Below are 22,308 nucleotides of genomic sequence, written 5' to 3'. Positions count from 1 at the left end.
CATTTATTTATTTAACTGGGAACATTTTAGGTTAAAATGAATTTTCTGCTTTGATTTGTATTCCAAATGCAAAGATACTTGTAAATAATGTAAAATATATACCTATGTTTGCTTAATGTCATCCTTAATTATAATCTAAATTACGAAAAACATCTTTTTAAAACTCAATCAGCTGCATAATATTTGAAGCTATTAAAAAGTAATTATTAAATTTTTGTAGGAATTAAATAATAACTCGGATTTATAAGTGATGTCCTAAGACATTAACATAACAAAATTATGAACACAAAAATATTTCTAACACAACAATTTACGACACAATAAAGGTAAAATCTTGAAGAAATCACAATTTATGTTAAGCTCAAGATTGTCGAGATAATCTGCGCAGTGTCATTAAAGTTTTTTCGTGGAATGGAACGTGTGGTAAAGTTTGTGCAGAAAACGAACTCTATGTTCATATACAAAAGCCTTATATTATTAAGGTAATGGCCTTCAAACTTAACGAAAACAAGTTAGAGCTATGATGATAGAAAAGGTTATTTCATATTGATAGAGTTATGTTTTAGTATGAATTCCTATTGCCAGTTATGAAGTAATGTTCTTATAAGTACTTAGGAGTGAATATATTTTTAGTTCTTAAATCTTATAAACGTGTTTTTCAATTTGTAAATCTGTGATGAAATTTTGTAGTTTCTTTAAATTTTTATGTTCTTACATGTTAAGTTGCCAAAAATATGTGTTGTTCGTGTATTCGGACTGACAGATCATAAGATATGGTCTATACGGTAATAATCTTACAACTATTATTCTTTAACTAAAGCTTGAGAAGTTTGCAATAGTAAACTGTCAATGTGTGTTAGACAAAGCAATAATTGCGGCAAATTTAACGAGACTCGGCTCGAGTCGATTACGCTATTTATCGATATGACTCATTGGTTGTAGTTAAGTGTGTCTTTATAGGTATGTAAAGATTAGTACGAAATCTTATATTTATTAATGTTGTGTGTTTATTATTTCATTGAAGTAATGTTTTTATTAGCCGAAATAATTTATCTGCATTATGTTGTATTTATAAGTTCTGCTATGAACCAATGAGTATAATTATAATACAAACTTATGCATATGAACAAAATTACATCCGCAATATTTTGTATTTATTACAAGAAAGTATAATGCTGAATGAAGATTCACAACTTAATGTATATATATTTAAATTGTATTAGAAAACAAACTTAATTCTGTTATTATTTCGCAACACTCGAAAAGTTAGTAAACTATTTTGCATTTACAAAATACTTTAATGAGAAATTCCTGGCTGTAGTTTGAAATATAAAAATAAATTTAAAAAAAGGACAATTATAACATAGTGTTACTATAGAAATTGGAAAAATATTATAATGGGTAGACTGTAATACCAACCCATTGATTATTATCGATTTATTCATTGAAATATAATAAATATCTTTTATATATCATTAAATTATTAACGTGCTATAATAATGCTACATTATTAACACGATTGTCATGCGAGTAAAAAGAGTTTTTAATTAATGTTCCCCGTAATTAAGTACCTACACATTGCGTGCATTGAATAATCAATATTATATATGGCAATAATTTTCTTGCATAATTCGGCTCATTAATACTAAATTCCAGACAAAATGTTTAGAAAAAAACGAATCTGAAATACTGAAGAGTTTAAAAATATGTAGCCGTGTGCACTCATTTCGGTATTACACCTTCAGAAACAAATTTGCAATAAAACTATATGAGCAAATTTGTTTAAAATGTTTTATACTACTTACTCATCAGTACATATTACGGTTGAATTCCGTACATCGCGTTGTTATTACCGTTGGCAAGCAAATGTATCGTGTACATTTTGCGATTGATATTACTGTATATCATACAGTAATATCAATCGCCCATAACTTATAACTGATAAGATATAAGTGCTTATCCTCCAACCGTTGTCCGTTATCAGTATCAATATTATTATGTTTAAACGTATATAGTTTAGATAATTCCGTTCAACATATTATAAGATGGTTGTCTAAAATATATCTGTATATTTTTTCAGATAAAATTGTTTTCAACATGGCAGATAATAATAAAAAACGAGACAGTTTCAGAAAATTGTTTCCAATGTTGTTCTTTTCAAATAAAAACAAACAGAAATCTATAAACGATACTCACGTATCAAAAAAAGTTAGTACAAAAAGTGGCACCAGTAGGGACAATCAATATCAGAACCCGAGATCCGTCTTACAGAAGCATGAGGCACATAATACAGTGGAGGAAGATGATGATCGTGTCTATGAAAACCTTTCCACGGTATCTCGTCAGCAGAATGTAAGCAACTACCCAAATAACCATTCATCCAGCAGCACATTAGTGTCAGAAAACGTTACTCCGCAACATGAAAATACACAAGTTGTAACAATAACGAGTGATCGAAACGATTACAAATATATAGCAAGGCCACAAGTACCGCCAAGGTTGATGAATGAGGTACAATTACATACGCCACTCAACACAGTGTCAAATACGTTGAGAAACAATCCATACCCTGACGTCTACTATCATTCTTTAGAGAAACTTAAAGACATTAAGCCAATTAATGAAACGGAAATCTATGAAGCATCTCGTTCTCAGATCAATCCGGCGTCGGTAGGCGCGGAAATAAAAAAAGTCAGCACAAGGTTTCTGATTTCACCAAAGAAGGAAGCTGAGGTCAGAACAATACAACCGACGAGGGCGCGGAGCTTATCGCTTGATAAAGAGAAACTTAAAAGCAACGGAAACTATAATAAACAACCTTGTAAAAATTTCGAAAAACCATACAATTATTCAGCACCTTCTACACCAGTTGCTGTAAATAATAAGATACCAAACATGCCTGCAACTAGTTCACCTTACGAACAAGTTAGAAAAACGATGATAGAAGCAGAGGAAAGAAGAAATTCGGTAAGCAGATGCAGCTCTCGCAATAAGTTTACTCCGTCACCCATGCTCCTTCATGGTTCTTCTAAATCATCAAATGAAAATGTAAGAATAGGTGATACGATGACAAAAGAAAAGACCCGGAAGCAAGTGGAAGCTTTTTACTGGCATAAAATTGTTGAAATGAAACTAAAGGAGGATGAATATCTTTTGAAACAATCAATAAACAACAACATGAGAATGCCCCGATCAAGTCAACCGACATATTCCACGTCAAATTGCAGTACGCCGACATCATTTGTAACAGATCCAAGAAGCTGCAGTCTGCCGAGAGGAAACGAAATAAACCAAGCCATATATTCTTCACCATTTACGAGAGGTGCTATGGAGCGGAGGACGGATTCTTTCATTACTAATAAAACGGTCAGAAGAGATCCCCACATAGTGTACCGTCATCAGGAACCTTCACAGCAGATTGTAAAAACTAAAATATTCGATCGCGGTTCACTGACACGCGATCCTGTTGTTCTGCAACAGTCCAAGCGAGTTAGTTTTGACAATCCGATGTACCGTGGGACAGTTTTCAATTCAGGAACACAAAGAAGGGATGTGACGTCGCCAGAATTGGGGCATAAGGAACCCCCGCGGCCACCAATTCGTACTAGTAGTGCAGTTAGTGCAAACAAAAATCACAGACTAGTGTCTAATAACAGGAACACTGTTAAAGTTATGGGCGGACCTCATTCAATCTGTTCAGAATCTGAGAGCGGCTCCGAGGCTGGTGAAATTCAGAGGATAATGCAGAACAACGGAAGGCGAGGTGAGTAATGATATTCTTCTTATTAAGATGATAACAAAAGAAAAGTTTAACTACTGTTACACTTTAACAGTTGTACATATTTAAAGTTACTATTAAATCATCAAGAATAGCTTCCGTTTAGCGATCTATTAAGTGTAAAAAGGAAATTGTATGGGCGATATACTTTTATACAGAGTCACTTACTAGTTTGCAGCGAACTGAGAAGCTATGCTATATATACTTATATAGATTAACATACCTTAAGACAATCACACAGTATGAGTATAACTGTCTTACACCCTTGACATTTTTATAACAACAAGAAGATTTTTTTTTTGTCTTCGGCTAAATCTAAAAATTTGTCAAACGCATATTATACGTAATAATAAAACCAGGAAACAGTTTATAAATAAAAATACTGATGAAATTCAAAACAATATTAAATACCTGAGTTAGAGAAGGAAAGTGCTGGCACAAACTAACGAACGTTCTTCCTATTTATCCTGAAACGAACCTGACCCTCGTGACCTTTATACCAGTTAGAAGTTAGAATAGTTTACCTTGACTGATAAACAGTAGGAAATAAAATGTATAGTGCGAGTGGAATAAAACGTGTCTCTAAAGGGGAAAGTGTTGCATCATAATAAACAGAAAAGAGGTTTAAAATGTTTACTTTGAGTGTCTAGACTTAATTTATTAGGCAATTTAAAGGTGTTGGTAAAACTTCAGTTGGAGTATTTATTTAAAACTAGTCGTTGTTGCGGTATCTCCTCGGGGAATTTTAATTTTTTTGTTATTTATATTAATAAAATAAATAAAGATTCTATAATAACAGTAGACTAAGTTACTCCTTCCTTCAGATATCTGCCGGTCAAAGTGTCGTCAAAATCGTTACAGCTCTTTCAGACACTCAACAAACAGACGGACAGATAAAATTTTATTTACTTGTATATTAGTTGTGTCAAAAAAATTACGAATAAGGTAATATAACTCACGACAAATAAAATTATGATAATTTCATATTTGATAAAAATAAATCCACTATGGCCATATAATATAATATATTTATATATCAATACTACTTACGCTAAAATTATGTTAGAGAGAAGTTTATTCAAATTCTTGTTATATATTTTTTTTAACAAATATCATTTATAAATAAAACAACTTCATATTATGTTGAAATGCAATTTTTTTATAAATAAATGCATTAATCACATCTGACATGGTATCGTAAATAACATTACACAACGTATTTATTTAAAGTTATCAGAGTTAACAGATGATATAAGTTTAGAACTCGATGGCTGCGATTTGCATAATACTGAAGCTTACTATAAATTTGCATGAATTCCGTTTTAATTATACCTCAGGGAACATAGTCAATTTGTGTATTAAAAACACCACGTTGTCATTCAACGTCAATATGCTAGAATGACTTATATGTATCCTTGATTATATAAAAACATGGAAACATATAAATAATCAGATATAGTTGTATTAATGTACTATGTAGAATACGGTTTTAATATTTTCATATAAATAATTAAGAGAATAATTTAAAATTTGTAACAATGCAGATATTAAGAAGACAATACAGGCTGCAGAATTCATTGAGAGGAACGACAAAGTTTTGGGACGCAATAGAAAATCAAGTGCCATTATTAAGTTAAACTGAACCTTATAAGGCAGTTTCAAACAAAGTTTTTCAGTACTATTGATTACAGTATGATTTGTATTCAATGGGGGACTCAATATTAACATAGATTTTATTAAAAGCAACTACTGAACCGTTTTCAACGTGCACATATAGTTTTCGATTTTTTTTAAATCCAAGACTTTTAAATTATCTCAGACTTCGCGTAGACAAGTATTAAACTATTACTGACTTGCGATTATATTTTTTAAAATATTATGTGAAACGTGCATCAAATAAATATACTGAGAATTAGTTCTGGTGATATTTGTTGAAAAATTTAAACGAAAGCAACGAGAGCGGAATATAAGAAACTTAAAGTTGAAAACATCCTATTTCTAAAAGCATAAAAAAATAATTTGAGTAATATCAAAGAAATTAACGGAAGATTTTTCATTCGGAAGCAACGAAATTTATTGTAGGAGGATCATACAACATTTATCAAAACTTACCTACAGTATAACATTGACTGAAAAGTGAAAATTCTGTAAACTTAAAAAACAAATTTAAATAAAGTCATTAACTTAAATTCATTTAAGAAGTTGAATTGATTAATTAAAACAAAAACCTATCTTTACCGTATTACGGTTAAATTTCATTTATTTAATATACAGATAGGGGTAAAACAATCACTAGAATCGTGCATAATTCTGTTCACCTTTATAATTTATTTGATTTGTGTGGCTGACGTACAAACCAAGCATAATTTGCATATTTAAATCGGGCTGCGGATGGTTTTTGTTTAAGCTGAAATGTTTTATACGGCTCATGAGAATTATACGTTGTTTGTCAACCCTGTTCTGAGCTAACAGGAGCGGTTGTTCGTCATGTTGTATACATATTGTACAGTTTCTATCAAAGTTAGACGCATGAACTAATTAAGATTTAATTGGCCGGCGAATTATAGATTAGTTGTACCTAAACTACACATCCTACGCTTCACAGTAGTTCACAGCCAGGAGTTTCTTACGTAAATAACTTGTTGGGTATACTCATTGTTTATTAACAGTTTAGACATTTATTTGCGAAAAGAAGCTAAAGGCGTCTCTTCGGTAGAAAGTAATTTTGAATTAATAACTCCTTTTTCTTGTTACGAAGATGAATAATACCTAAATTGAATGTCTGCGATTACAGCTAGCTAAAATACAGACAGCAAGACTAAGAGACTTACTTCGTTATTAGATTATATAACACTTTATATCTGTATATATAGCACATATAAATTATTTTATTGATTGAACTATGTATTAATTTCAAAAATTGTTTGCGTAATTACAATCCAAGTCAGACAGAATCTAGTTCAAACCAGATAATTGTTATCAAATATCAAATTAAATGAAGTTAAATATTCCCATAACTTTTGGTACATATTTTTTTAATCACTATTGATATCTACAATTTACATGTAATTTCACATGAAATAACGTATGGCTGAAAGGAAGGCACGTCATTCACTTCATTAATAACGAGTTTTCACGACCACAAAGCCCCAGACCCGAACTTACCCGATGCGTAACGAGTTTAAACGAATGCGTTCGGTTTCATCCGTATAAAATCGGGGAAACGTAAACTTGAACAGCTCTATATAGCTCTGTTTGGACACCACATGTTTCATTCATAAAACATGGTTCAGTAATTCGTTCGCATAATGCACGTTAATAGATAACGATGATTGAGGGTTGACTTGAAACTCGTTTGAAAGCTACATTTGCAGATTGTGTGTTAAAATTACTTCCACCTATTCTGTTTTTGCATAAAGAAAAAAATTTGAGCTCGTAATAGTATTTTCTAGTTTTATATATTTAAGGTTACTTGGCTGTCGTGAATGGTTACCCATATTCGAACAATACGAACCATGTGTAAAGGACACTTTATATTTATTTTCTACTGGAGCGCTCCCATACCATTACTTATATTAAATTGAGTTAATCATTTCATAATTCATATAATAATGTTTAACTCGTACCTTTTTAGTGTATTAGTAGAATAAATTGACGAAAAAATTAAAGTTACATACCGTTCATAAAAATATACACGAACAGGGATACAGTTTTTCTTATAGTACAAACTACATACATATAAGACGTCATCTGTAGAAATAAATTGATTCTTTTAACTAAATACTATCTTTAACTAAATTTAAATTATTTCCATCATCAAAAAAGTTTATATCTGTAGTACGTTTAGGCGCCAGTATGATATTAAAGTTTTAAATTAAGAATTTTCAGATACTGACTTGGCTTCAAGTGTCAAAAGTCTAAAAAGTGAAATGCAGCTATTTGCAATGAGTTAGTTTCGTCTCTTTGGCTCGGGTGTCAATGGGTACGTCAGAATTTAAAAAAGTGGAATTGCTGCCTTCGCGGTAATAGTGCTGGATTGAAAAACTTTTAATTCAAAGCTCTTGAGTGACGTATATACTTAAAAGTTTTAAAAGGCAATTACAGAAATGTAGGAATCATTTACGTCTAAAAGTAATTTCTTAAGAAAAAAGTTAAGTTTTAAGTTAGTAGGTTGTAATAAATTGGAAAGCTGGATATAGCGAAGTGGACTCGTTTTAATGGAATACTCGAACAGTTTTTTTTAAAGCAAGTAAAACACAAAAAAAAACTACTTTTAATTAAGATATTGCGCGGTCGAGAATTTAATTAAAAATTCAATTTCCTACCATTGTTTCTTTTGTTACATTCCCAGTATTAAAATTGACAGGATTAATTAACTATATAGCGTGCAGGTGTTTTCTCTATGAGCTTATTGTTAATATTTTTCACTCTAATAATTATTGTTTCTTTGTTTGAAACGTCCGTTGTAACTTTATTTAAATTAGTTTATGTAATAGTCGATACAAAAAGCTAACGATTTAATTATTTAGTATAAACATAAACTTTAGCTTAAAATATAAAATATCCATTAACAATATTTCGTGCTGATCATCATTGAAGGAAATTATTTCTTAGGTTCTCATAAATATAACATGATTATTTCGTCAATGCGTGATTGGAATTTAAATATTTTCGGGGACATCAAATTAGGCGGGATAAATATGCTATCAAATCAAACGTTTGTAAGTGCCATAAATGGCAAAAGAGCAGGTGCACCGTATGATGATAAGTTTTAAGGGTTATTGTCTGAAATATTGAAGGGCTAAAGTATCTACTACATTTTGTTACATGAAAGTGCCGTGAGCCTAAATTTTTCTACCCTTCTATCCCAATTCCACCCTAACACCCTCAATCGTCATAACCTATCACAGAGGTACGTCTACCGTTCAAACGCTGTGGTATTTATTTTTACCGAAGCCTAAATTGTATTACATACAATCTGTAACATACTGGTCGATACAAATTAATACACGAATGGGTTATACCAAAATACGAAACCGCTGTTGAAATGGTACTGACTAATAAGTTAGTAATCTTTAATCTATGTTCCACTGAGTGGGTCTAAAATGTTGAGTTAAATTGATATATCATGTACGATTATCATAATAATATCCATAATACCAGATTTAAATATCTCGGAGTGCTAAGTTATTATTTAATTTAAAAAGTCCAACCCAAGTGAAAACAGTTAGAGCTTCTATATAAATTCATTCAACGTAAGTTTTGATATCTCACTACATATTGATATTAACGCTTTTGTAGTAAAAGCGAAACTGGTTATATATAATATACAGTATACTGAAATCTACACTTCATAAGTAAAAGTGAAATTAACTAGATATACAATATACCTAGCTCACTAAACTACAGGTAAAAGTTCTGCGTTCGGTTATTCTCGGGGAATCTCGGGAACTTACGGCAAATGCTTCGAAATTAATCTATTGATTATATATTTATGTGTACGGATAGTGAACTTGAACTATTGAGTCCATGAATATAGATATCAAAATAAACAAACAACAATATTAGTAAACACGCAGTCAAACTTACAATATTTTGGAGAATAGCTTCGACATTTATTTTACAAACAGCGGCTGTCATTATAATAGTTTAAATACTAACGAACACATACACGCTTTTGTATATATAATAAATGAAAATTTTAGAATATTATGCACTTTTATATAACTCTTATTAAAATAGATACACTCTACCAACCTTCTATATTATAAAATTTTCTTTACATCGTATAAAACAAAGGCTTAATTCACACAGCGGTTTTGTAAAGCTATTTTGCATATATTCGCTAGCTGAATTTAGTGTGTGTATCTTATATTTTTGCAATCTGTATTCTACTGACAGCGAAACTCGTTTCATACCTTTCTAAGGGATTATAACCCGAATAAGTAATCTACAAAAACTTTTTGATATACCCAGCTAATGAGCACTAGCTCATGGACATGGACTACTTTACTTCGTATCCATTATATTGAATACTGTACAACGTTTGAATATTCATTAAATGTAAGGCGTGACGTCGAAAGTTATGATGTATAAGATAATGAATTTCTCAATTATTCTAAATTAAATGACTTTGTTCTAATTTACGAACTATTTCACTACTTAAATTCTTCGGTTAGCTGTGGTAGCTAAAAAAATATTAGTAATATTTTTGCATGTCTCGTGTCATGGTGGCCTGGAGGTTAAAGGACCGCCTCTCATGCGTGAGGGCGCGGGTTCGAAACCTGGCAAGTACCAATGTGATTTTTTATAGTCATATGTACTTTCTAACAGTATTTAGACGCCACTGACGCCACTCGCAAGCGTGGCGATTAATGCTCAAACCTTCTCCATGCGAGAAGAGGCTTATGCTCAGCAGTGGGCTTCCGATAGGCTGATGATGATGATGATTATGTCTCACGTTAACACGAGTCATTAATAAAGGGTGACAGACAAACTGTTCGTAGTTACACGATTTGGTACTCTCGAGTACCAACCGTAATCGTTATACTTACAAATTCTACGTGTAGATAAAAGTTTTAAACTGATAATACTATGATTTTTGTATGTAATTCGCGATTTTATTACTTTACATTCTATCCTGATGTTTAAAATACTTTGTATCGGTTGCTCTATTCTCGTCTGTCAATGATGGAAGTTGTTGTAAATAAACTTCTTAAGTTTTATTTGCAAAGATAAATTTATAATAAAATAATTAAGTTGCGAAGTCACTCATCTGATGTTTAGGGAGATTTTTCTGTTAATTCTCTTAAACTTATTTGGTATGGAACCAATTAAGGTGCACTGGTTTTTTCCCTCTCGGTGAAGCTGTCAAAGCCATCAAGGCTAAAAGCTGCAGTCAAGTCAAAAAAACAACTGTTTTTTCGGTCCAAAAATTGTAGTATCACTTACATTTACCGGGATTATGAATAGTAAAATTTTGGACTAAACTGGATTATATGGAAATTGCAATGACAATTTCCATAGATGTAGAACATATCGGCCAACGTGACTGACTTTAGGAGATATACATTTTTATTTTATGCATTTATACTTGATATCGAGGCAAGCTGGATGCTGGACCATAAGTATTTTGATTATTCCAAGTTCAATAGATGAATAGAAATATCATTATGTTTAAAAACTCACGAATATATATGTTTATGTCTGTGTATTACAAAATCAAATAACGTGTATCATAAATTTTGTTAATCTAATATATTTGTGATACATTTCATATAAAAAAAAGGTTTGCACACATCTCCATATAAAATTTGATCGGTTTAAATTCCACGTTCGTCCGTTCTCGCAATACTCTTAAAAAGATATATACAGTTTTCGCTTCAAGTTTTGTTATTATGAATTATGATATCGCTGTAAGAGAGCTTGTATCATAAAAGTGAGGGATCGAGAAAATTCAGTCAACATACATATAAATATAAAGTAAAATAAAAATCCACATTCATAAATAATTTTACATCAGAAACCTTACGTTAATTATTATTATGTTAGTATTGATAAATCCATTGTTGTTGTTTCTTAGTGATGGTTAACAGAGTATTCATGTTCATGTCACATACGTTATAAAAGTAAAAAAAAAATATATATAATTTATATTATTTGAGAGGTAAGAAAAATAGTATGTATATTTTTTTTGTTTTGCGATGGAAGTCATATATTTGACATCGAAGTGAACAAGCTGAACAATATCTGCCACTCCAAAAGCATTGTGTTCATCGTAACAGAACACAATGAGTCTGTTACCGGGATTAAATGCATGGTTTCTGATAGAACCGACGCATAAACAATCTTTTAATATTATCTAGCTTTGAATCACAAAGGAAGGGAATGATATCATTTTATTAATAATGTTTCATATTTTATTGTATAAAATTACATGTATATAAAATCTTTAGTTTGTATTTAGAGATCTAAGACTTTCGCGAGCATTTATTTAAATTAAAGTAATATTTTCGGGTTTACTACTGGTTTTTGTTCTCGTCCGCCCGTGATCACGGTTGCTGAAAAGTAACCGAAACGTCCTGAGTGTATAGTTAAAATAATAAAAAACGCGTACTAAGTCAGAGAATATTAGTTTTACTTTAGTCTTTATTATTCATACAAAGGTTACTGTTTTTAAAAGTATCTATTTGATTTGTTTTCCTTATAAGTTTTGGTTTTAAACACTAATAACTATTTCATACATACTGACGCAAATTAAATTCCACTTGTGATATCTTGATATAAAACAACAGTCGAAGGCATTTTTGTTTATTTTATACACGTTCACAAATTTTAAAGTTATGAATTTCGCCCGCATCGTGTTTTGTGCAGAAAATGTGCTTAATTAAGAAACTTTAAACGCGCCATGTAATAACTTGTTTAACGAATTCTGTGAGGGACTAATAAAATATCATTTTGTACACATTAGTAGAATTAAGTTAAAATAATATTATAAACATTCTGACGACTGTTACACGTTTCTATTTAATAGAAGTTAGATAAAAAATAAAGTTAAATTTAATGCTTTTATCTCGGTACTGCTCGACATCATGAATAATTGTTGCAGGCGAATGAAAAATGGGATTGGTTAATGCCACAGTTTCTGTTATACAAGTCTCATATTTCTGTTACCATTATAAGGTATGACCAATTTTAATATTTTATAACATAACAGTTTTTTATTATCTCTTTAAATAGTTTAATATATAAAAGATAAAAAAACATGTAGGTGTTCAAACAGACATAGATTTTAATGCTCGAATCTTGTAGTTGTCTCTGCAACCCTATATCAATATAAGCTCACGCTGTTAAACTCTCAGATGGAGCGCTTAACTGTAATCGAATATAGCTCAACTATTGGGGTATAATTTAGCAGGGTTAGTTAGCTAGACAAAAGCCGGAGTCCCCTTTCCCGTCCCATCCTTTTCCCCTATGCCCACCCTTTTTATCAAGGGCGAAACGTTCTCTTGGGTCTATCGCATCGTAGATATGTAACCATTAATATTGTTGAATGCAAACGTTAACATTTTCAGTTTCTATTATATATTATCATAAGAGGTATTACAATTTAATGGATATATAAAAATAAAGCATCACAAATACTACTATAATTAAACTTTGAGAAAAATTCTAAAAGTTTAATTATAGTACTGGCTGAACTAATTCTCTTTTTTCTTTTATTCCTTTCTTTTTCTATCTCCATAAACTATTTGTTGATCGCATTCAAGCTGTGGGTAGTATGTTTCGTACGATATTTAAAGTTCATTTTATAAAAACTTAAACCAGGTTGTTATCCCTTTCCTCGATAAATCTGAAAGTAATAGATTTAAACCAACATCTTAAATGTAGACCTAAATATCGAATAATATTATTTTTTCTGAGTACCTCAATTTTCACATGCTGTATGAAATTTTAACAAAAGAAAATTTATTTAAATTTCCTAGCTAGTACGAACCAGCCATTGAAACTCATTTGAATACATAATCATTACATTTACCTACATGACGCAGCCAAGTAGTTAAATTGCCCAATGAAAATCCTTTAATTTTTATTATACACAGCAGTTAACTATATTAGCTTTAGCATTAGTTGTACATTTGATAAACTGGCTGGCTGATGCTTTTGTGTAACAGAAATACGTCTGACGTAAGAAATTCTTTTAAATATATTAAATATGTGATGTTGCAACACACAAACTAGTTAGCTGCTAGTTGCTGACTTTATTATAATTTTATTATTCGAGACTTGTCCGTTGGCCTATGTATAGCCACCTTATTTAATATTATTAAATCTACCTAATAAGTACAATGCGTTAATTATATGAAATGTATGAGATGAACAACGTCTTTGAATGTTCATTAACAGAAGATAGGGTTACAATCTATGCTGGCGAGTCCTACCTCGTGAGAGAGCGTTAAGTCTTTTTCATTCTACACACGAGCACGCTTGAGGAAGTTTTCTATTGCGTTGCTAAACGCCGATATTACTTGCTCCTGTATCAAATGGACGATATTGATTTGATTTCCTTCGATTCTTTCAAGAATAAACTTTATATACTTTCTCTTATTTACGTATCATTAGAATACAAATATTTCAATTATTATTGAAATTAAATTTCAAAGTCACCATAAAACAAAGATCGTACAATTTTGTAGAAAATAATCATTGATATTATAAGTTTCTTATAAATATTTTGTAAGTAACGGAATCATGCGTAGCGGCTCTACAAAGGGCGGCCCTTTAAGGGAATGTGCTTTAGAAATTACGAAAGAAGAAAAAAATTAATAGCACGAATCGAGTGACTTCATAATATCTTATTAACATAATGTACGCTTACCCCAAGCTCTTTATACGGAGCGTTAACTGTTTTTCATATATTATAACTCTGGTCCAGTTGTAGTAACAAATTATGCAACTTAATGTGAAAAAAAAACATAAAACAACAAATAAAATTTTTTCACGAAAATTAAAACTCTGTCTACCTTTGTAACGAATATTTAAAAAAAATGTAAGAATATTTATCGGCTTATGTATCGGCTTGCAACTGGTATTGTTAATAGCAATACTGTATAATGGATATGACGTTGTCGTAATATATAGTGTAACAGCTGATACGTATGTCAAGTGTTACATATACTATATAATATCCTGCGGCTAAATGTCATGTTCATAAAATATATATCGGGAATGGAGCAAAATTTGTCATGCATATTTGTGTTCTACGTGTGATCTAGATATTCCTAGACGTAGTAACTGTTCCGTATTAGTATTTCAATATTAATTCGAGCCTTCCATTTATTTATTTATTTATTTTTTTGTTATGGAAACATGCTGAATGTATTTATACTTAAATATGACAGGTATCATTTTAAAGAATGTCCAGAGTCGTCATTCGCAAAACTGTGTTAAAAGAAGTCAATGGTATCAAATTTTGAATAAAGTCATCAAATATTTTTGATTATATATATATAAATATATCTGCAAAACAGTATAAAAAATTCACAAATGTAATTGCACCAAATAAGAAAAATGAACAACCAATAAATGTTGGAAAATGTTGATTCTTGATACCATTTTTATCTTCTAACGTGAAGCTCGAGATAGCTATCACAGAGCACAAAGCAGTTGTAGACTTGATAAAAGATATCTAGGGAAAAATAGGCGAGGTCAGATTGAGCTAAGAGATTCTACCGAGAGAAATCTACGCATGTGATGGAAAATGGATTTCTCTTCTATAACATCTGTGTTATTATGATATACATTTGTTATTGCCAATTTATTATGAAAGTAGTTTGTTTTTATTAAATAAATTGTTCATTATTTTTCTATTCTATTATCCATCAAGCGTATGATAGCAAACCATGCATTTCAATCGATCAATCAAAAAAATATCATTATTGAAAATTAATTGTCATTTTCATTACAACATTCCGCGGTCGCTTACTTTTTAATGAGGTTTTTAATTTGAGCTAAAGTTAATTTACATCCAACAATCCGAGCCTTAATCTATACAGAGCTTATCGATCTCCCGAAGTTTTAAGATTAAAAAACCTCGCTTAATGAAGCTTTGTGCTAATGAAACGTGGATGTTAATCGGGATTTTGAACTACAATACAATTGAGTGCATATGGTTTTAGGTTTTATTGTAAGGCTGCATACAATAATTCTACGGAGTTTTTATATGCTGAGTCGTACTTCTGTAGATAAAATTATAAATATTTCTCGGGGTAAGTAAAATATAAGTATGATCTTGTTTGTCAAATAATCTTTTTGATTTAGTAAGTTAAGATTTATTATAACTTAATAATTAACAGGGCTGTGAATTCGATTCATTAGAATTATATCCAATCAAATGAAAGAATATTCTGTTTGATGACAATCAGTTATAAGAATAATTATTTTCATGCACACATAAATTACTGTTCCGATAAGTTTCGAAGCAATTTATAAAATGTCATGAAAATATGGTGTGCCAATAACTCCTGATATACCGTGCGCCCTGTTGTGTAGGATATATCAAATCTGGGATGGATTCAGAACTTAATAAGAAGATAATGTTATAGTTTATAATTTTTACATTAGTTTAGAAGGAAAAAGAAATTCATACGTAACAATAAAATATTCTGGCATACGTTTAAAAGACCACCAGATTATGTAATATTCAAATTTGTAATGCTTAAACGTATGCCGTTTCTTCTTTTGAACTTGAATAAATAATATAGTTTTAGTAACAAGAATTATTTATTTAAAAATTTACCACAAAATGTAAGGAGAATTTTATTTGAGAAATCTACTCTAATAGAAGTGGACTTAAGCATTTACAAGCTTGCACCCTCCGAGCCCTGGCACAGTATTTCCGCGAATTCAAACCATTTGACAAAAATAGTTTTAATTTAAAATCAAGTTTGATCAAAGGCTCTTGAATAAATTGTTCTGATAATTCATGTAATTAAATGAAACATTTATGTTACTTACTCTAACCGTAATCAAATTTAATGAGAACAAAATTATACTCTTTCTGTTTTTGTTTATTTAGTTGTATATCATTTACTAAAATTCAAATTCAAATTATGTTTGAATGAGGTTGTTGTAAGTGTGTGCATTATATTTGATGTATATTTATTAGGGGATCGTCTCACGAGCTCTGATGTATGTTAGACGTTATGTGACTTATTGCATAGATTCACAGCCTTCGCAGACTACATAGGGCGAGGCTTTATCAATATCTTACATTTTGCTCACAAGTCCGGGACGTAATCTTTGGGGAACGCTTTTAAGTGTGCCGTGACCAATGTATGTTCTTGAAAGGATGGTGATTATTCAAACATTTTAAATAGTTTGTATTTTAAATATTTAGGTATCTATTCTTATAGCTTTGACAATTATGTATAATACATATATATCAACTATAGGTAAAATATATGTATAAGTAGTTTTATTTTCCGACTAGGTTTTGTTTTGCTTAAAGTTCAAATGACAAAAACTTTCTTATTATAGATTTTTTTTTATAATAATGGCAAATTTAGTAATATTTAGTTTGGCTAGGCCACGGAATCATTCCTTGTTTCTGTGTTTTAATTAACTGTGCAAGATTTTGACAAAAAATTTAACGTCTATCGGCTGAATGATGAATAACATAAAATATATATATTTGGTATTTTTTATATTTATCAATATATTTTGATTCATGTATTAATCTTGTTAATGTTATACGATTTAGTAGACCAAATTTATTAGACAAGAAGCTAAAGCACTCAATAAATTTCCCCAAGGACTGTACTCTATTTTAACTCAGCATCACCACAAGGCTTCTACGAAATTTCGATTCTATAACATCCGTTTATTCTATACGTCTTAGTGAAATAATTTAGACATAATCCAACTTGAATGACTCAAATCCTCAAAGGGTGTTTAGACTGCCTCCAGCTCTAATTAAGCAAGCTCTAGTACAGACTAATCTCTTTAGGTCATAAACGTAAATCCTCTCAAAGGCATATACAAACTGATCGATGCATCCAATAAAATTAAATAGATACATTTCAATATTTATTTCAGCCAAAAATAAATCGGATCTAACGAATATATACCTACTCCTTAGTTTCCGGATTCCTGCTTTAGAATTCCTCTTTTTTATAACTCTACACTGAAGAATTTTCTAAGTAGTTGGGTTTAGGTTTCCAAGTTACTCCTCATTTAATAACCTACTAAATGTAGATCTCTTTAAAATATGATAAGCGTAAAACTTTTTTTTTTCAATGCTATGGCTTCATACATACTGAAATCATGAAATATATTGCCAATGTTAAATTTTTATTTGTTGGACGATTTATATATAATCTTGAGTACTGTGTGGAGGAAATACGATGGAGTTTGTCGAACAGAACAAAGGCGTTTATAATATATTTTGTTACATATTATATGTCAGTACTTTTCTATTTAGATTTCTTGACAGGCGTTACTGTTTATAAACTACGTAATGTCACTTTGCTTAAATAATACTTTAATGTATTAATAATAATAATTTATTAATAATAACATATGTAATATTTCAGGGCTGTAATTTAAGATTTTATGTATAGCAACTAAAAAATCAAGGACTTTAACATAAAGAGATTATTTGTGAGGTTGGAAGAGAATGGCATAGATAAAATTATACATTTATATTGTAATCGTGTCAGTTATAAAATATTTTCTATTATTGTTTTTCCTTTTTTAAAATAATATTTACATGGTATAAAACGAAATAATAATCTACGATTTTTCACGTGTATGCAATAAAAAAATCTATTTTTTCGAACGTGTCACAAACTATCGTCAACCCGCTAATAAGGTTACTTCACGTAAACCGTTATTTCAGGAAGACTAGATAGAAGCCTTGTAATGGAAGCTCCTTATCTATTTTTACGCGAGAAAACTTTTTAATTTGATCGATTCAGATAAATATCACCGTGCATATTCACAGAGAACGTACGGATTAGTAGAACAGCTTCGGATGAAAGTTGGAAATATCAACCGAGTGAAAATCCGAATTTAACGAGATTATGCTCTGCGGTTATCTCACCGCGTCGTATGGAACGGTATTAAATTTATTATTCGTAATATTAACGAGTATTATTGATGCATGATACAATGTGCGTAGCCATGATTTAATAAATTTAAAACACGCCAACATTAACGTCACTTCTCAATGTGACATTTTATACGGTCTGACATTGAAACTGTTTGTAAATATTGTTGGATATGAGAGAAATTTTTAATAGTAGCAAATGTGAACGCATTTTCCAGTAACTAGTCGAGGTCATGGCTAGCGTTTCTATTTATAGTAAGGAAGTCGTCATTCAAACATCTGTATTTAATTTATGGTGTTCCGTGTCAAATAATTGCATGTTTTAATGATTATACACATCTATGTTTCGAAAATTTCTTGAATAATTTACACCGTACAATTTAAATGAATGGCTTTTTTTATAAATATAACAAGATAACTTAAGGTATGCAGCTATTAGCTATACCGAGTCCTACAAAACTTTATTGCGCTTGACAAATATATTCAATGAGGGCATTAATAAAGGGTGTCAGTTAAATTGGCATCAAAATTTGTGTTCTGTGATAAAAAACGCTAGTAAAATTAAAACTTATAATACAGGCTTTTAAAATAAAACAGTCGTGGTTGTTTCAAAGAGAGGAAGACAATACGGTATTATTAGCCTTAGCCTTGTAAGGGATGGAACCGATGTCAGGTTAACCTTACTTAAACCCTAACTATGTGTCTATATAAAACACCCTTTTTATAATATAAATTGAGGATATAAAGCACGAACAAGATCTATTAAAACCACCTAAATGAAAATTTTCCCACTTTAGTATATAGGTCAGAACTTGGCTTCCAACTTTAGATTGCAATTTTCCCTAATGAAAATCGGCTGAAGAATTCAACGCAAAGAGAGCTTATTGAATAAAGGTTATCTCGCCTGAAATTGTTTGTTAAAGCGACAATAGCGTCTTCATTAATTTGATAAAGTCCATATTATGCTTTGTAAATGCAACGTGCATTAGTAACTTACAATATTAAGTTTAAAAAAAGTTTTGACATGCCCTTAAAAAAAATAGTCTACAAACAATTAAGTGCATATTATTATTAATTCAGTTAAATTTTAACAACTACTAACCATTATTATATACGTAAAATGGCTTAATTTCGTAGGATAAATCGCTTAATGTTTATATTCTATTTAAGATTACGTTAATATGGAATTATTTTGAGAAATGAAATAATTCAGTCCATGCGTCCGCATATTTTTCGTGCGAGGAGAGAGTTTTAAAAATATATTTTGATTAACTAATTTCGATCTTTCCAACTCTACAAATATTAGCATCAAAGTCAGAGAAAGGGGGGGGGGGGGTGTTTGGATTTCACAGCTCTCTGGCAAACATTAACAGCCAACGGGAAACTTTGCTCTAACGCTCAACGTAAATTTGATTACTTTTGTCGTTTGAATTTACTTACATGTTAATGATTGCTATATGAGACTGGGAACACTCGGTACTAAGTGGCAGATTGATATAGATATACCAACATATAAGAAGGAGCCATAATTCACTATAAAAATCAACTTGAATACCTTTTAAAATTTTTGTTATGTGATTTTTGAAATATCGTATATGTTCGCGAGTATTCATTTAAATGAAACTAGTGTTATTCGGATTTACTACGCTGATTTTATTATTTAAAAACTACATAATCCCGACGTTTCGGTTACTTTGCAGCAACCGTGATCACGGGCAGACGAGGTGTGAATGTCTGTCAGTTGGTCCTTGTTATTTATCATCTACCGCCATCGATTTCTTAATTTTCTGGCGTACCGCTCTGGATGCCGGCAGAATGCGCTCACGGTGTCTTGAGTTCCTGCGGTGTGGTTATGGACATGGGATTTTATATTTTTAAGAACGGGGTCCCAGGTGTGTTTTAAAAAATTCATTAAATTGAACACCATCGTATATGTTGTTCAATTTAATGAATTTTTGTGTTTGTTACTAGGTTTTACGGGGAAGTTAACTTCCAAAATCTGCGCTTATCATCAAACTAAAAAGAAGCAACGTTTGCTGTGTTCGTAATCTATATTTATTACGCCCTTTTGTTGTGGTTTTAGCTTTGGCTTTGGTCGACCTTCAAAGTATTCCTTTGCCGTGCGCAAGTTAGACGTCAATTTCATTTTAAGAATAAAATATTTATTAAAATAAAAGAGTTACGTTTGAACGAACAAAATTTAAACTTAAATTAGTAACTATGGAAAGAAAAAACATTACTGGAACGACATATTTTTGAGGTTGCAGGTTCGAATCCTGCTCGTCTTTCTGAATTTTTCAGTATATATTTTCATATTTAAATTTTTAGTGAAAATATTATCTCAACATTAAATTACTGTTAAAAACATATTTCCAAATAAATTTAGCTCCTTTATTAATTTAATGTGCAATTTAATGTTTTAAACTGATATTAACAATTGTCAATAATACATTCTGTATATATTTTTTACGTAAATAACATTTTTATTTATTAAGCGCTTTGATTATTCTTTTTCAATTTGAAAGAGTCGTCAAATTGGTCCTGCGTAAATATTTTAGTATCGGATGAAGGGGTGAAATATGAGAGGTGAAAATCTCACCAAAAATAACCCCGACGCCCTTATAAAGCATACTAATTTGTTGTATTTTATATTATATTGCAACCTGTTCGTGTCCGAATTTATGGAGAAATATTTTTTATTATACATTTTTTTTTTACATTTTTATAATGACAGATGCGGTCATGTTAAAAGTTAAAGACTAAGAGTAATAAAATTATTTGAAATTTCAATCCCATCGTAATTACATTTTTTTTTTATGTTCTCAAAACTTGTTAAAGGGTTTGTTTTGATATGTAAACTTTTTACGGACGCTTCGTTTCTATTTATGTATATAAAACATGACAGATACGTACAGAATTTTCTCACATTCTAAAGTTTCAGTGAAGTTACATAAACTTTATCCAGCACTATGACATTATTACGTAACTTTCAATTGTAATTCTGTCAATACATTAAACATTGGAAAAAATGTCTTACACAATTTTGTGTTTCAAATATCTTATCATATACACTTTATACTCGTTCAATAAATTAATAATTCGTTTTTGAAAGCAAAAAGCTTAAACGTAAAAAAAAATATTAATATTTTTTTATTATCTATACATTTATTTTAAAATTAAAGACCGTTTTAGTAAGTTACATATAAATTGATATGATTATAACTATTTTTATTTAACATAAAAAAAAAAATAAAACTTTTATAATAATAGCGTCGATACTAGTCTGATATAAATATATATTGTTTATAAACAATACGTTCAAATATAGTACAAAGTTATTCTGCACTTATTTAAATCCGGGATGCTGGAACGCCAGGACTTAGCGGCAAGCGAAAAATTGCAAGCAGTAAAAAAAAGCAATTCCAACCGTTCCAAGTCTCGGTTACGCGAACGGCACGCCGCTGTGGCTCAGTTGAATGCCACATTTGAAGTTTACGCTTTATGAAACTTTTAATGCTTCAAAATTTGTAAAAGTAAAAAAAAATATAGCTTTTGACTGTTGATAAGTTTTTTTGTTTTCGATTTTCCTACATTATTAAAGTTATATATAATTTACTCAAAAGGCATTGACGGTTACATATTAAACTGTTATAAGTAAAAGCAATATTATTTGTAAAGGGAAATATTCATGTAAGTCTCCATATCTTAAATTGCAGGAACGCTTACTGTGATCGCGCCGGGCGCGAGGAATGGATCGTTTTATCGCCGTTCGATAGCGTGGCGTTTCGCTCTTGCGTGGAATCAAAATTTATACTGTCTTTAGGGTTGTAGATGGCGCCAGTTGATGATAATACTACAGCGCAAGGTTGATGGCCGCATCGATCGCAGAAAACTTACGAAGCGCATGTGCGGAACCGCACTC

At 30.6% G+C, this 22,308-nt stretch overlaps 1 protein-coding gene across 15 annotated transcripts in view; it reads left to right on the top strand.

Moving 5' to 3' along the window:
• Nucleotides 1–542: 542 nt before the first annotated feature.
• LOC116777265 (coiled-coil domain-containing protein CG32809) overlaps nucleotides 543–22,308 on the top strand; it is a 132,353-nt gene continuing 110,587 nt past the window's right edge. For 6 of the 15 annotated variants that reach the window (XM_061526379.1, XM_061526380.1, XM_061526375.1 and 3 more), the window contains exons 1-2: nucleotides 553–785; nucleotides 2,081–3,763. In XM_061526379.1, the coding sequence (XP_061382363.1) occupies nucleotides 2,098–3,763 (1,666 nt within the window). In that variant the 5' untranslated portion in view covers nucleotides 553–785; nucleotides 2,081–2,097. Of the gene's footprint in view, nucleotides 786–2,080; nucleotides 3,764–22,308 lie in introns of all 15 variants that reach the window. The other 9 variants (XR_009753431.1, XM_061526384.1, XM_061526381.1 and 6 more) reach the window with 4 other exon arrangements.

Source organism: Danaus plexippus, chromosome Z (assembly GCF_018135715.1).
Source record: "Danaus plexippus chromosome Z, MEX_DaPlex, whole genome shotgun sequence".
NCBI lineage: Eukaryota > Metazoa > Arthropoda > Insecta > Lepidoptera > Nymphalidae > Danaus > Danaus plexippus.
The sequence above is the reverse complement of the archived record's forward strand: the minus strand, read 5'-3'. Positions and strand labels throughout refer to the sequence as shown.